The sequence below is a fragment of the Bubalus bubalis genome, chromosome 6, assembly GCF_019923935.1.
Source record: "Bubalus bubalis isolate 160015118507 breed Murrah chromosome 6, NDDB_SH_1, whole genome shotgun sequence".
Lineage (NCBI taxonomy): Eukaryota > Metazoa > Chordata > Mammalia > Artiodactyla > Bovidae > Bubalus > Bubalus bubalis.
Window position 1 is genome coordinate 3,155,771 of NC_059162.1, and position 15,148 is coordinate 3,170,918.

Genomic DNA, 15,148 nt, shown 5'->3' on the forward strand with positions numbered 1-15,148 from the left:
GGGTTTGGGTGGACTCCAGGAGTTGGTGATGGACAGGGAGGCCTGGCGTGCTGCCGTTCATGGGGTCGCAAAGAGTCAGACTTGACTGAGCAACTGAACTGAACTGATGTCAGTTTTATTTCCAGTTTTTTAAGGAATCTCCACAGTGTTCTCCATAGTGGCTGTACTAGTTTGCGTTCCCACCAACAGTGTTAGGGGGGTTCCCTTTTCTCCACACTCTGTCCAGGATTTATCGTTTGTAGACTTTTTGATAGCAGCCATTCTGACTGGTGTGTGTACTCACTCTTTTAATAAACTCATTTATGTGCTCTATTTGCCATGGACCTCCAAATATATGTCCTTAGTCATTTATCCTTAATGCAAGATTCAGATATCCAATTATCAACTTGTTAATTCTACTGGAATGTCTAACAATCATCTTAAACCCAACCTGTCCAAATTGAACTCTTGTTCCTCACTTCTAAGCCTGTTATGTATGTAACCTTCACAATCTTGGTCATTGGTAATACTGTCCCTCCAGTTGTTCAGGACATAATCCTCCGGTTGTTATCTGTAACTTTTCTCTCACAGCCACATCTAGTACTGTTGGCCTGCCTTCAGATATATCCACAGCCTAACCACTTTACATCATTTCCACTGCTAACTACCAGAGTCTAAACTGCCATCATCCTTTGCATGAATTATTATGATAGCCTTGAACAAATGTTCCTGTTTCCCTGTGTCTATTCCCAAGATAGCAACCAGAATAATCCTTTCTTGTAGTATATCAGTTCATGTCCCTCCTCTACTCATAACTCTATGATGGTGTCCCATTTGACTCACAGGAAAAAAACCACAAAGTTTTCACAGAGGTCCCAAGTTACAGCTCTGAGCTTCTTTCTCTCTCACTCACTGTGCTCCACTCTCACTGACCTGTTGCTGTTCCTCACTACATGTCAGCCTCACTCCTATGTCAAGACCTTTCTAATGGCTGTGCCCTCTACCTAGGATGTTCTTCCCTATCAAATCTTACCTAACCCTCATGTGGGCTTAGTCGCTGAGTTATGTCCAACTCTTTGCAACCCCATGGACTGTAGGCTGCCAGGCTCCTCTGTCCATGGGGATTCTCCAGGCAAGAATACTAGAGTGGGTTGCCATGCCCTCCTCCAGGGGATCTTCCCAACCCAGGGATTGAACCCACGTCTCCCTCATTGCAGGTGGATTCTTTACCAGCTAAGCCACCAGGGAAACCCAAGAATACTGGAGTGGGTAGCCTAGCCCCTCTCCAGGGGATCTTCCTGACCCAGGAATTGAAGTGGAGTCTTCTGCATTGCAGGCAGATTCTTTACCAGCTGAGGTTCCAGGGAAGCCCATATCTTCATATCTTCTTTAAATCTTTGTTTAGAGCTCACCTCAGTGAGTGAGTCTTAACTTGGCCACCCTATTTAAAACTGCAGTCAGCTTACCTCCTCTACCACTGCTACTCATCTTTATCCTGCTCTGTTTTGTTTTGAGTCATCTGCTAGAATGACACTTCACTGGAGCAGGATACTTTTATTTATTTTTAATCGTTTTTGTGTACTGATTTATCCTATACTCCTAGAACAGTGGTTGGCACATGCTCAATGTCTAATAAATATTTGTTGATTCAGATACTTTCTTCTGTCACCCTGTATGTGCAGTCCATTCTCAAGCCCTGATACTTTATTGTCCTCCTGAATTGTTTTCAGTCTTTCCACATCTCTTCATTTCCACCATCACCTAGTCTAAACTTCCATCAAGTTTAATTTAGTCTACCTTGACAGCCTCCTCATTGGTCTATCTGCTGCTGCTCAAATCTCCTCCATACAGAAACACCTGGAGTAATTTTCAAAACACAAATCTTATTATGTTACTTTTCCTTCTTAAAACACTCAATTTTTTCCCATTGCTTTGAGGACAAAGGTGTGTCTTACAAAGTCCAGCATAGTCATGTGCCTCCCTGTCTCCTCTCTGACCACATTTGTATCATGTTTTTCCCTACTCTTTAGCCATCGTCTGAACCAATTTTGCTTTTTTCCTACTATGCAGTTGGGCTTTTGTACTACTTTTTCCTCTGGGATAATTTTCCTTTCTCATTTTGTATAATGAACTCCTACTCATTCTTCAGATCTCAAAGCCTTATTTAGTCTCCCCTATCATGATCCCTAATTTATACAGCTACTTCTCCTTAGATAATTTGTCATATTTATAATTTTATCTGTGTATGATTATTATTGTTTGAATAATAGCCTCTCCCCAACTAAAGTATAATTTCTGTGAGAGCAAAGGCCATTATATCTCTAGTACACACAGTGCCTGACATAGATTTGATACTGATAGCTTACAGTGAACAATGTTGGGATTTGTGATCTCTGAAGACAATTTAGCTTCAGGACCAGGGACCAGGCTTGATCACTCAAGAGCTTTTGTGTAGGAGTTTTAATAAAGTATGAAAGGGACAGAGAAAGGGTCTGACATAGACATCAGAAGGGGGATGGAGAGTGCCCCCACTCACTACTGGTCTTATCAAGGCCTTATATACTTTTACCAGACCCACTCCCACAACATACATCTTAAATTAACAAGATTAGAGCTAACAATAGAAAGGTCTTACCAGACCCACTCCCACAATATACATTTTAAGATAACAAGGTTAGTCAGAAGGTTCTTGTTAAGGAGAAATGTGTCCTCATTGTTATATTGACTAAGACAAAGCAACATAGAAAAAAATGTTTGTCCTTTTCCCCTCCTTGAGAACCCTGGACCTCTTCCTCCTTGAGGGCCCCAGACTCCTTATCAACCTACCTAAGGATTAGCTCTCTCAATGCTTGATAAAAGTGTGTTGAATATATTAAAGAATAAACTATTTCTATAACATAACACCACATATATTCTTTGTGAGAAATTGTTCTGCTCTGATCATAAACTAGTTAGCCAGCATGTAGTAGCATCCATAGACAAATTTCTTCATGTCATATGTATCATGGAGTAGTCTTATGAAATATAAAACACTTTTAACTTTGAATTTGTTTAGATCAATATTCTCATACCTTAAATACTTATATGAATATGAATTTACTCTATAGATTTTGGGCTTCCTTAGTGTCCACAATTAATTACCTTGTTTATAGTAGTTATCTGTATTATAAACATTGTCTCCTTCACCTGACACCTAAATTCAAAGTAGTATAGTTGCCAGGCAAAGCTTCCATAGTTGTATTTTTTAATGTGATTGACTAATGTTCTTTCTTTGAAGATAAGTATAAGGTAGGTTGACAGTCGGAGAAGGCAATGGCACCCCACTCCAGTACTCTTGCATGGAAAATCCCATGGATGGAGGAGCCTGGTAGGGTGCAGTCCATGGGGTCGCTAAGAGTCGGACACAACTGAGTGACTTCACTTTCACTTTTCACTTTCATGCATTGGAGAAGGAAATGGCAACCCACTCCAGTGTTCTTGCCTGGAGAATCCCAGGGACGGGGGAGCCTGGTGGGCTGCCGTCTATGGGGTCGCACAGAGTCGGACACGACTGAAGCGACTTAGCAGCAGTAGCAGCAGCAGGTTGACAGTGATTCGAAAGTCTCTTGGTGTTTTCTTATGGTCTTATGTCCTCTACTTTATAAAAACTCAGTGAGCATGCACAGACATAGAGAACATATTTATAATTACCAAAGGGGAAGGGTAGGGGAGGAGTAAATGAAGAGTTTGGGATTAGAAATATATATAAAATAGATAAACAACAAGGTCCTAGTGTATAGCATAGGAAACTGTTCAATGTCTTGTAGTAAACTGTAATGGAAAAGAATCTGAAAAAGAAGTGAATCACTTTGCGGTATATCAGAAATTCACACAGCATTGTAAATCAACTATACTTCAATTTAAAAAAAAAAACACAAAAACTCAGTGAGCATGTATTATTTCTTTTATACAATCAGTTGAAACTTATGATTGCTTGCTCTATATAGAGTTTACCATGAAGAGTGCAGTATACAATGAAGGGGCGTAGATACCTTTTTCTAGATATTCGTAACAGGAAGAAATAAGATAAATTCCCTCTTTGAGCAAATGTCTTAATTGCAAACATAAGCCATTCTGACATTCTGTGTTCAAAATTTGGTATGGATCAAGGCAAGAAAAGTTTGTAGAGCCCAGGTATAGAACTTGTACATAACTATGATTGGCATGTCATAGGATCTGGTAGAAAAGGTAGACAACATGCATGAACAGATGGGGATTTTTAGGAGATGGAAACTATAAGAAAGAATCACATGGAAATGGCAGTAATAAAAACATATTCCAGTAGTCATGTATGGATGTGAGAGTTGGACCATAAAAAAAGCTGAGCTTCGAATAATTGATGCTTTTGAAATGTGATTGTTGGAGAAGACTCTTGAGAGTCCCTTGGACTGCAAGGAGATCAAACCAGTCAGTCCCAAAGGAAATCAGTCCTGAATACTCATTGGAAGGACTGATGCTAAAGCTGAAACTTCAATACTTTGCCCACCTGATTCAAAGAACTGACTCATTGGAAAAGACCCTGATGCTGGAAAGGATTGAAGGCAGGTGGAGAAGGGGGCGACAGGGGATGAGATGGTTGAATGGCATCAGCAACTCGATGGACATGAGTTTGAGCAAGCTCCAGGAGTTGATGGACAGGGAGGCCTGGCATGCTGCAGTCTATGAGGTCGCAAAGAGTCGGACGCAAATGAGTGACTGGATTGAACTGGACATAAAGGATCCTTTAAGGAAATTACCAGATACACAAGGTCTTAACATTTTTATCTCAACAAACTACTGGAAAATACGCTACATCAAAACAAATGAATAAACCAAAAGAAGAAGAAGATATGAACTCCAGGAAATAGAAGCACCAACACAGGATTCTGGTAAAGGGAATCCCCTGGACAATGGTGAAGGCAGATTTAGATCTGACATGCTTAAGAATGTCAGCTTTGCACCATGCTGAGCTTGTTAGAAGATGCTAGGAGAAACTTCTTTAGAAAAACTTATAATTCCTAATGATCTGGTTTTATATTGGAAAGATGCAGACAGCTAGCCAAGAATTTGGGGCTGAATTAGTGATAAGTATGGAGACAACCGAGGAGAAGGCAATGGCAACCCAATCCAGTACTCTGCCTGGAAAATCCCATGGACGGAGGAGCCTGGTAGGCTGCAGTCCATGGGGTCGCTAAGAGTCGGGCACAACTGAGCGACTTCACTTTCACTTTTCACTTTCATGCATTGGAGAAGGAAATGGCAACCCACTCCAGTGTTCTTGCCTGGAGAATCCCAGGGACGGCGGAACCTGGTGGGCTGCCATCTATGGGGTCGCATAGAGTCGGACACGACTGAAGCGACTTAGCAGCGTGGAGACAACCGAACAAATTTTAAAATGACATAAATCTGGGAAAAACTTGGAGGAAGGAAAGAATCATCATAGTTTACTGTGTAAATCACCTGTGAACAGTATTTTCACAGTCATAATTTTGTAAATGTTGAACTCACATTTAACCAAAATTACAACTATGACAATGGGTTTTATGATATTTCAAGACACAGAGGTTAAAACACAAACACAACTTTATTGGAGTTCCCACTGCTATGGCCCAGGTTCAGCCCCTGGTTGGGGAACTGACCTGCTGCATGGCTCTGCCAAAAAAAAAAGAAGATATAGAAGTAAATACCAAAACAGTCAGCTGAAAGAGGTAAAAGTGGTTTTTCTTTGAAATGAAGGAAATGGGGAGGTGCGGGTCAATCATAAGAACTTTGCTTATCTTTAAAACTGCAGGATGACTGACTCTAAATGAGTGTTTTACTGTGGTGTTTTAAAAATGTTTTTCAGTGACAACTCTCATTGGATGACCACCAACTTGTAGACTGTTAAAATTCAAACTTAAATAAAAATCTAATCTATTCACAGCTTTGGTGGTGGTGGTGGTGATTTAGTCTCTAAGTCGTGTCTGACTCTTTGCGACCCCATTGACTGTGGCCTGCCAGGTTCTTCTGTCCATGGGATTTTCCCAGCCAAGAATACTGGTTGGGTTGCTGATCTCTTCTCCAGGGGATCTTCCTGACCCAGGGATCTAATTCATGTCTCCTGCGTTGGCAGGCCAGTTCTTTACAGCTGAGCCACCAGGGAAGCCCATTTACAACTTTAGCCAAACAAAAATCCTATACGAGTATAAATAAGTAGGCAGCCACAGTTGAAAAGTAGAAATTTTCTATCTGTTGAGACAGTTTTGAATCAATTCACTTCGGACTTTGATAGCTCAAAGTGAATTTAAGATGACTAAGTGTATTTTCTGGAGAAGGAAATGACAACCCATTCCAGTGTTCTTGCCTGAGAATCCCAGGGACGGCGGAGCCTGGTGGGCTGCTGTCTATGGGATCACACAGAGTCAGACACGACTGAAGCGACTTAGCAGTAGCAAGTGTATTTTCACACATTTCAAACAAATCAATAGTAATAAACCAAACTGAAGGGAGGCCTTGCTGTTTCATCTGCTCTTTTTCTGTAATTAAGTGGTTTTACATTTTGAGCACAGACTCAAAATGTAAAAGAATAAAATAATTAAAATCTCAAAAAAAAAAAAAGGTTTGTTGCGCTTTTGAGGAATATGAAATATAGATAGATTTGAATCACAGATTCAAGTCTCATCTTGTGCAGGTCTGATCTTAGGTGTTATTTGGAGAATACTGATGTTATCTAGAAACCTGTGCTACTGTGGTGGACATCCTTGTTGAAAGATGCTTTCTTAAAGATACCAAGTTGTTTGATTGAGGTGGTCTCCAGATGAGTGTGCTCTAAATATCAGTAAGTCTTTTTTCATTGTTTTACTTTTATAATATAGACTAATGAAAGAACACTTCAATAAATGAGAAAGATTAAAGTACTATATGTAATTGGATTCTTGTAACAAAATTATTTGAGAACATTTACTAAGTGCAAATTGTTGTATGAAGTATTTCTTTGGTTTACAGTGAAACATGATAAAGGTTTTAGAGTAATTTATAAACTGACAACTCTGGAATTCAGAATGCAGTAAGTAATACCAGGTCATAGGCAAAAATATGTTTCATAGTAGACATCTTTTTTTTGGTCAACTCTGATATCTCCATTTCTTAGAGTTTCTTTGTAACTTCGTGAAGTTAAAAAAAACATTGTATTATCCCTGGAAAAGATTTATCTAGTCTTAATCCATTGTGCTAGAAGATCAGGTAATGTTTGTAGTATCATCTTATGTTTCTATTTTCTAGCCTTCTGATATTTCCCTCCCCACCCTGGTTTTTATGCAGCCATGGTTAAATGCCAAGTAGTTGTGTTGTAGTCCTTCTGGGGTGGGGAGAAATATTTTTTGTTTCTGTAACATCTTGTAGAATATGACTCTTTCCTTTTATGATCTCAAACTAGTAGTTCATTCTAAATCTCTGTCTTTCTCTCCCTAAATATGTCATCTTTTATCTTTTTATCTACCTGGAATAGTACCTATCACTTAGGCATCCAATGTGTATATTTATACACACACTCAGATTTTATTTTAGTCAGAATTTTACCATTTTATTTGTAATAGTGGAGTTAAATTGAATTTTACATCTCTGATAAAGGAGTAACACCAATTTTGCTTTTAAAATTCAAGCAGCATACTTAATATAGTAAGGGAAAGATTTCTACCTGCAATTCTCTTTAATGAACTTTTAGAAATAATACATATTCTGTACCATGTTCTAGTAAAGGAAGTACACTAAGATACTATAAGAAGCTGCTGCTGCTGCTAAGTCACTTCAGTCGTGTCCGACTCTGTGTGACCCCATAGATGACAGCCCACCAGGCTCCACCGTCCCTGGGATTCTCCAGGCAAGAACACTGGAGTGGGTTGCCATTTCCTTCTCCAGTGCATGAAAGTGAAAAGTGAAAGTGAAGTCACTCAGTCCTGTCCGACCCTCAGCGACCCCATGGACTGCACCCTACAAGGCTCCTCCATCCATGGGATTTTCCAGGCAAGAGTACTGGAGTGAGGTGCCATTGCAAATAATGTAAATAAAGGTTTTACTGTATATATTGCTAGTCCATTCATAGGTGGTTCTTCTCCAGGGAATCTTCCTGACCCAGGGATGGAACCTGGGTCTCCTGCATTGCAGGCAAATTCATTACCATCTGAGCCACTAGGAAAGCTCCATAGGTGATTAAATATGTTACATTGTTCTTCTTCCAAAACTCACTTTTACTCTATCGTCATATTAATTGAAAAGTCTCAGGAAATGTTCATCTTAGCTGTTTTGACTCCTGATCTTCCTACCCTGTGCATTCTATGCTGTAATTGTTATTTGATTATGTGCCCTCACTAGATTGCTTTTTAGATGACAAGGAGCATGTTTATCTTTTTATCTACCTAGAATAGTGCCTATTACTTTGGCAGATAATAACTGAATGGGTGAATGCCCATTTTCTATAATGAATTTGAGACTGGAACTACAATTAATCACCTGAGGAAGCAGAATTTTAAATTGTGCTTGAAAGTGAAAGTGAAGTACCTCAGTCGTGTCCCACTCTTTCTGACCCCGTGGACTGTAGCCTACCAGGCTCCTTCCTCCATGGGATTCTCCAGGCAAGAATACTGGAGTGGGTTGCCATTTCCTTCTCCAGGGGATCTTCCCGACCCAGGGATCAAACTGGGGTCTCCTGCATTGCAGGCAGACGCTTTAACCTCTGAGCCACCAGGGAAGCAGAATTTCAAATTGTGCTTAGATACTGCCTAAGGCAGTCTCAGCCAATGGCCTGAAAATCATCTCAGATTTGATTATGACTTTGTCTTTATGAAGTCTTTTTTGGGTATTTGATTAATGATGCTTACAATGTTGCTGTTACATTCTTAGAATATTGTGTCTACCTTTTACTGTCAGCAGGTGTGGGAGCACGCCAGTTAACTTAATCACGACCACCATCAAAGCCAATGTGTAATTTTCTTGTAAGCTGCTTTCAGTGGTTCAGCTGTGATAAAATATAGTCTTTGTTTCTTGAGTGTAATGCATAATTAATTTTTTATGATGTCATTATGTTTACAGTGGAAAAGAAGAAGGAAACAATAACAGAGTCAGCTGGTCGACAACAAAAAAAGAAAATTGGTAAGATGAGTTATTGGTATATACAATATTAAGGTTTTCTTGGAAAAATAAATTCTTAGATAATGAAAATATAAGAAATTTTTTTTGTTGTTTTTTCAAAAAATGTTTGGCTGTGCTGGTTCTTTGTTGCTGCACAGGCTTCTTTCTAGTTGCAGCAAGCAGGCGCAGGGGCTCCTCTCTAGTTGCAGTGTGCGGGCCTCTCATTGTGGTGGTTTCTCTTGTTGTGAAGCACGGGCTCTAGGGCATGTGGGCTTTTTTTTTTAAATAAAGTTTTCAATAGTGATAACTCATGTTTGTATAGTTTTACAGTCTGAAGAGCACTTGCATACGTTGTCTTGCATGCATGTGTGCTAAGTCACGTCAGTCATGTCCAACTCTGTGCGACCCTGTGGACTGCAGCCTGCCAGCCTCCTCGGTCCAAGGGATTCTCCAAGCAAGAATACTGGAGTGGGTTGCCATGCCCTCCTTCAGGGAATCTTCCTGACCCAGGAATCGAATCTGTGTCTCATGACTAACCTGCATTGGCAGTCAGGTTCCTTACTGCTAGTGCCGCCTGGGAAGCCTTGTACATTATCTTACTTGATTCTTTCTACCATATTGTAGGACAAGTTCAAGCACTTCCTTATTTTTGCTCTTAGCTTTGAAATTTCAATTTAGTAAAATGATGTTGACAGTCATGTCTTTTGAACTTGGCTGCAGGTTCTTGGCATAGTTTGTAAAAGTGTTTTGTTTTTCTTATCTGAGATGATTATTTCCAGTTAAGTCTGAGTTACATGTGTTTATTGTTGCCATGACTTCCTTACTGAGAATTGACTGGTGATGGAAACCCACTAACACATAGGAAATTTTCTGCTGAATAATTTTACCTACTCTGCAAAATAATTGTTTTTGGCTTTTCAGTGTAATTTGAATTTAATTATAGAATGTAATTCTGTTCCAAAAAGACAATTTATAAATGGCTATATATAATTTGTATTTGTACTTCGTGATGCTTCCTGATTCTAAAATCAGGAAAAAATTGTTGTGAAATTGTGTATTTGGATCAAAAACTATGTCTCTATACCTGGATCATTGCTGTTAAATCCTGGAAGATTACTCTACCAGACTTGACTATACCAGTGTCCTTTACTAGTTATTGTTGTTGTTTAATCACTGAGTCCGATTCTGCAACCCCATAGACTGTAGCCTGCTAGGCTTTTCTGTCCATGGGATTTCCCAGGTAAGAATACTGTAGTGGGTTGCCATTTCCTTCTCCGCGATCTTCCCGACCCAGAGATCAAACCTGCATTGGGAGACAGATTCTTTACCACTGAGCCACCAGGGAAGCCCAGTTTCCTGTTCTGGTTGAAGCTTCTCAACTTAGTGTAGGGATATTAGATGTGTTCTTAATGGCCTGGTCATTCATTTCCATGGCAAAATGCTATTGTACATATACTCTGTATGGGTATACCAGTGTACTACTCTGTGTACCCAGTCACTCTGGTAGGCGTTGAAGCAACAAAGTAGAAAAATAATTCTGTCTTTTAAGAGATCTAAAGAGGGAAAACAAACCAATGCAGTATAATATATATTTTTTAGAGATACGTTCTGAGTGTCATAAAAGTAAAGAGAAAGGATATTCAAACCAATCTAGGGGATCAGGTTTTCTTGGAGATAATGCTTTAAGTTGAATCTCAAAGCTTTAGTGTGTATTAACTAAGTAAAAATATAAATAAATAAAATACTGGTCAGCTGGCCCGCCTGCAAAACCCTGAAGTAAGCCTTTACATATTTTTTAACTCTTTTGACAATGGTATGTGGTAGTGAACAGTGTTACTTCATTTTTAGTGATGAGAAAATTGAGGTTAAGTAACTTGCTCTTGGTCAATCAGTGGTATGGTGCAATTAAGTCAGTGGTAGAGAAGGGATTTGAACCTGTACATTCATAATTTTAGAATCCACATTTTTAAGTCTTGTATATTCTTGGCAGGATAGGCATATGCAAAAGCATAGAGCAGTCAAATAGCAAGGAATATACCTGGAACTATAAATAGTATACTATAACAAATAAAAAAAGCTATGTGTAACATACAAGCAGACAAGCCTAGAGAAATGAGTAGTGCCTAGTCCATAAAGGTCCTTATAAATTAAACTAAGGTAAGGAGGTTAACATATGTAGAAAGGAAATTAGACAGGTTTGAAATTACATTTTAAGGAAGACAAATCTGGCAATATTTGGAGGATAAACCAGAGAGGGGATCATTCTGGAGGTAGGAAAGTTATGAGATTTTTCAGGTATCCTTGGCATACAAATGGCATAGCAAGAACCTGAACAGTGGTACTGGGACTGGAGTAGGTGGTACATCTTCAAAGAATTTAGGCAAGTAGATTAACACAACTTTATGACCTTTTAGATGTAAGGTATGTAGAGAAAAATGAGTCTAGGAAGAAGCCTGGATTTCTGATTAGAACCAGAAATATTGGAAGAGTAGCAGATTGGGATAAGGAAGAAGAGAGGATGATTTCAGTTTTGAACATGTTGGATTTGTTGTGCCTGTGTGACAAGAGGGTGGAAATAATTTGGTACACCATTGGATGTATGGTTTGGAGCTGGCAGAGAGGTAAAGGCTACAAATAGAGTTTCTTTATTTATTACTTTTGAAAGTTTATTTAGTTTTTGTCTGTACTGGGTCTTCATTGCTATTCAAGGGCTTTCTCTAGTTGCAGCGAACACGGGCTACTCTTCATCGCGGTGCGCAGGCTTCTCATTGAGGTGACTTCTCTTACTGCAGAGCACAGGCTCTAGGCACACAGACCTTAGGGGCTGCAGTGCACAGGCTCAGTGATTGTGGCTCGAAGGGCTCTAGAGTGTAGGCTCAGTAGTTGTGGTGCATGCTCTGTGACATATGGGTTTTCCTGGACCAGGAATTGAACATCGAACCCCTGTCCCCCACACTGGCTGGCAGATTCTTAACCACTAGATCACCAGGGTTATTATCGTTCAGTCACTAAATCGTGTCTGACTCTTTGTGACCCTGTGGACTGCAGCATGCCATGCTTCCCTGTCCTTCAGTATCTCCTGGAGTTTGCTCGAACTCTTGTCCATTCAGACGGTGATACCATCCAACCATCTCATCCTTTGGACCACCAGGGAAGCACCTACAAATAGAGTTTAACATCATATGATTATAAACTGTAGTAGTTTGATCCCTGGGTTAGGAATATACCCTCGAGGAGGGAATGGCTACCCACTCCAGTATTCTTGTCTGGAGAATCCTGCGGTCAGAGGAGCCTGGTGGGTTACAGTCCATAGGGTCGCAGAGAGTTGGACATGACTGAAGCGAGTTCGTATGCATCATACACACACACACATAGTGATGAGGGGACTGTAAAGAGTGATATTGCTGCTTTGAAAGAAGGGAGTTTTTAGTAAAAGGGGAAAGGTCAGCAAATTCAGTGTTTCAGAAAATCAAAATGTCATTGATATCACTTAGGTGACGCTCTTAGCCATTAATTTGAAACTGAGGTGTCTGAAGACTATATTTTTCATTCTTAATTTCAGGAGCAAATATTTTGGTTATTTTATGTTTCCCTCTCATAGCAGATAAACTACTTTTGATGTATTTTATTTAGCTCTTTGGCTATAGTAAGCTATCTCAAGTAATAAGGAATTTAAGGGTATATGTGATCAAGAACTCAGGAAAAGCTGAACTAAGTGGTTACAGGAAGGCAAGAACTGTGTTAAAGCAATTCCTGCAGACAGAGCAAGCCCTGGGATAAGCCAAACATTGGGCTCACTATACATTTATAGTACCTTTCCCTCTTCTGGTATGCAGTGCTTCCTAGGATTTAATTTTTGCCTGCACCTAACTTTGGCTTGTATCCTGCAGTTCTTTCTATATAGTATTTCTCGTACATGGTCTCTAGGCCACCCATATCAGTTTTGCTTGAGATACATGTTAAAATGAAGGGTTCTGAGTCTTTGTCGTTGTTCAGTTGCTCAGTTGTGTCCAACTCTTTGTACTCCATGGACTGCAGCACACCAGGCCTCCCTGTCCTTCACCATCTCCCAGAGCTTGCTCAACCTCATGTCCATTGAGTCGGTGATACCATCCAACCATCTACTCCTCTGTCGTCCCCTTCTCCTGCCTTCAATCTTTCCCAGCATCAGGGTCTTTTCCAATGAGTTGGCTCTTCACATCAGGTGAACAGAGTATTGAGTCTGAGTCTTACTCCTAGGTTTTACTGAATCAGGAATTCTAATCCAGTGTCTAAGACTGTATTGTCCAATTATGCACCCTCTAGCTACCTTTGACGTTTAAATTTTAAATTAATTGAAGTTAAATGAAGTTGAAATTTTAGGACCTCAGTCACACTGGTCATATTTCATTGCTCAGTAGCTATATGTAGCTATATTGATAGCACAGAAATAAGATACTTTTATAATTGTAGAAAGTTCTTGAGAATAGTATTGCTTAAGGAATCAAGATTTTCCAAAGGAGGTGACATAAGAGCTGAGGCTTAAAAATTGAGTTATAGGCTAGCCAGGAAAGGATTTGATGGGATAGGATGAAATAGTCTAAGGAGAAGTAGGGTAGCCAATCATTCCAATTTGTTTCACCCAAGGAGTTTCTTGGGATGTGAGATTTTCAGAGCTAAAACTGGAACAATCTAGGAAAGCTGGGACACTTGGTCACCCAAGGTCAAAGGAACTTTATGCACAAAGATGCTGAATCAAGAGAAAATCATCATATATAAAGGAACTTTGGCGATGTAAGAACATAAAAATTTATGGGAGTGGTCAGAAATGTGGCTTCAGAAGGAAACAAGAGCCAGATACAGGACTTGCAAGTGATATTGAAACATCATCTTGGGACTTCTCTGGTGGTCCAGTTCCTCTGGACTCTGCACTTCCACTGCAGGGGATAAGGGTTTGATCCCTGGTCGGGAACTAAGATCCCACATGCTGCATGACACAGCCCAAAAAAAAAAAGAGAAAGAAATAAACATGATCTTATAGGGATAAAAAGCCAGGGAAGGATTTTAAGCTGGCGAGTACCATGATCTTGTTCAGTTTGCCTTTTCGGTAGATCTGATACGCGTTTATGTGGAACATGAATTTGAGGAGACAAGTGTGAAGACAGTGAGGTCTGTTAGGAGGTTTGAAAGTAATACAGGTAAGAGATGTTGGAAACCCTAACTAAGGAAGTGATAGTAAGGAGGAGGGGAGGCGGTAGATTTCATAAGTATTTATGAGGTATAATTAATAGAACTGGGTGTTTGATTGAAGATAGAGTAGGAAGTCAAGGATGTGCAGGTTTCTAGCACAGATGCTTTTCTATACCTTCCTTTTCCTGTCTCAGTGGCAGTCCTTTTCCACTTCTACTTGTTCTTTGCCTGTTTAACTTCTAGTCATCTCTTACCCCACTCCTCAAACCCCCAGTTTTAAAATGTCTTATTATATTGTAAGAGAGCTGCTCAATAGAAAAGGAGCTCTAGCCCTCAAGATACCTTAGCTCTATCCCATTTTGTTCATTTTCTTCCATATATCTTCACCTTCAACTCTTTCCTGCCTGTATCCTTTCCTCCATGGAGAACAAACTGGGTAGGAACTGTTTAAGACAAAGAGTCATGTATTCATCTCACCCATGTGTTGTTTGAAAACTGCGGTCCAGTCTGCAGTTCCTGTAGGCCTGTTTTTCTTCCATTCTTTCACCTGCCTGAACCTGCCAGCCCTCATACCACTTTAATATATTCCAATTGTACGTTTTTTTATTTTAGAGGGTTTTTTTATATTTTATAATATTCTTGTGAGGGTATGAATTGGTGTGTGTTTTGATCATTCATTTTCCCCTAGTACCCAGAAAAGTGCTTGGCATGTAGTAGGTAATCAATAAGTATTTGTTGAGTGAATTAATCCTGGTGATAAAAATACATGATCAAAGAAAGCAGTAGCATGGTATATATAGAGATCATTGGATTGGAGGTTGGGAAACTTGGATTCTAGTCTTGGCTTTGCCATAAAATGCCTGTATGGGCTCTGAGA

The 15,148-nt window shown here is 39.8% G+C and overlaps 1 protein-coding gene across 2 annotated transcripts in view; it reads left to right on the forward strand.

The window, feature by feature from the left end:
• TMCO1 (transmembrane and coiled-coil domains 1) overlaps window positions 1–15,148 on the forward strand; it is a 57,762-nt gene that overhangs the window by 1,600 nt on the left and 41,014 nt on the right. For both annotated transcript variants that reach the window (XM_044944095.1, XM_006057290.3), the window contains exon 3: window positions 9,064–9,123. In XM_044944095.1, the coding sequence (XP_044800030.1) occupies window positions 9,064–9,123 (60 nt within the window). The remainder of the gene's footprint in view (window positions 1–9,063; window positions 9,124–15,148) is intronic.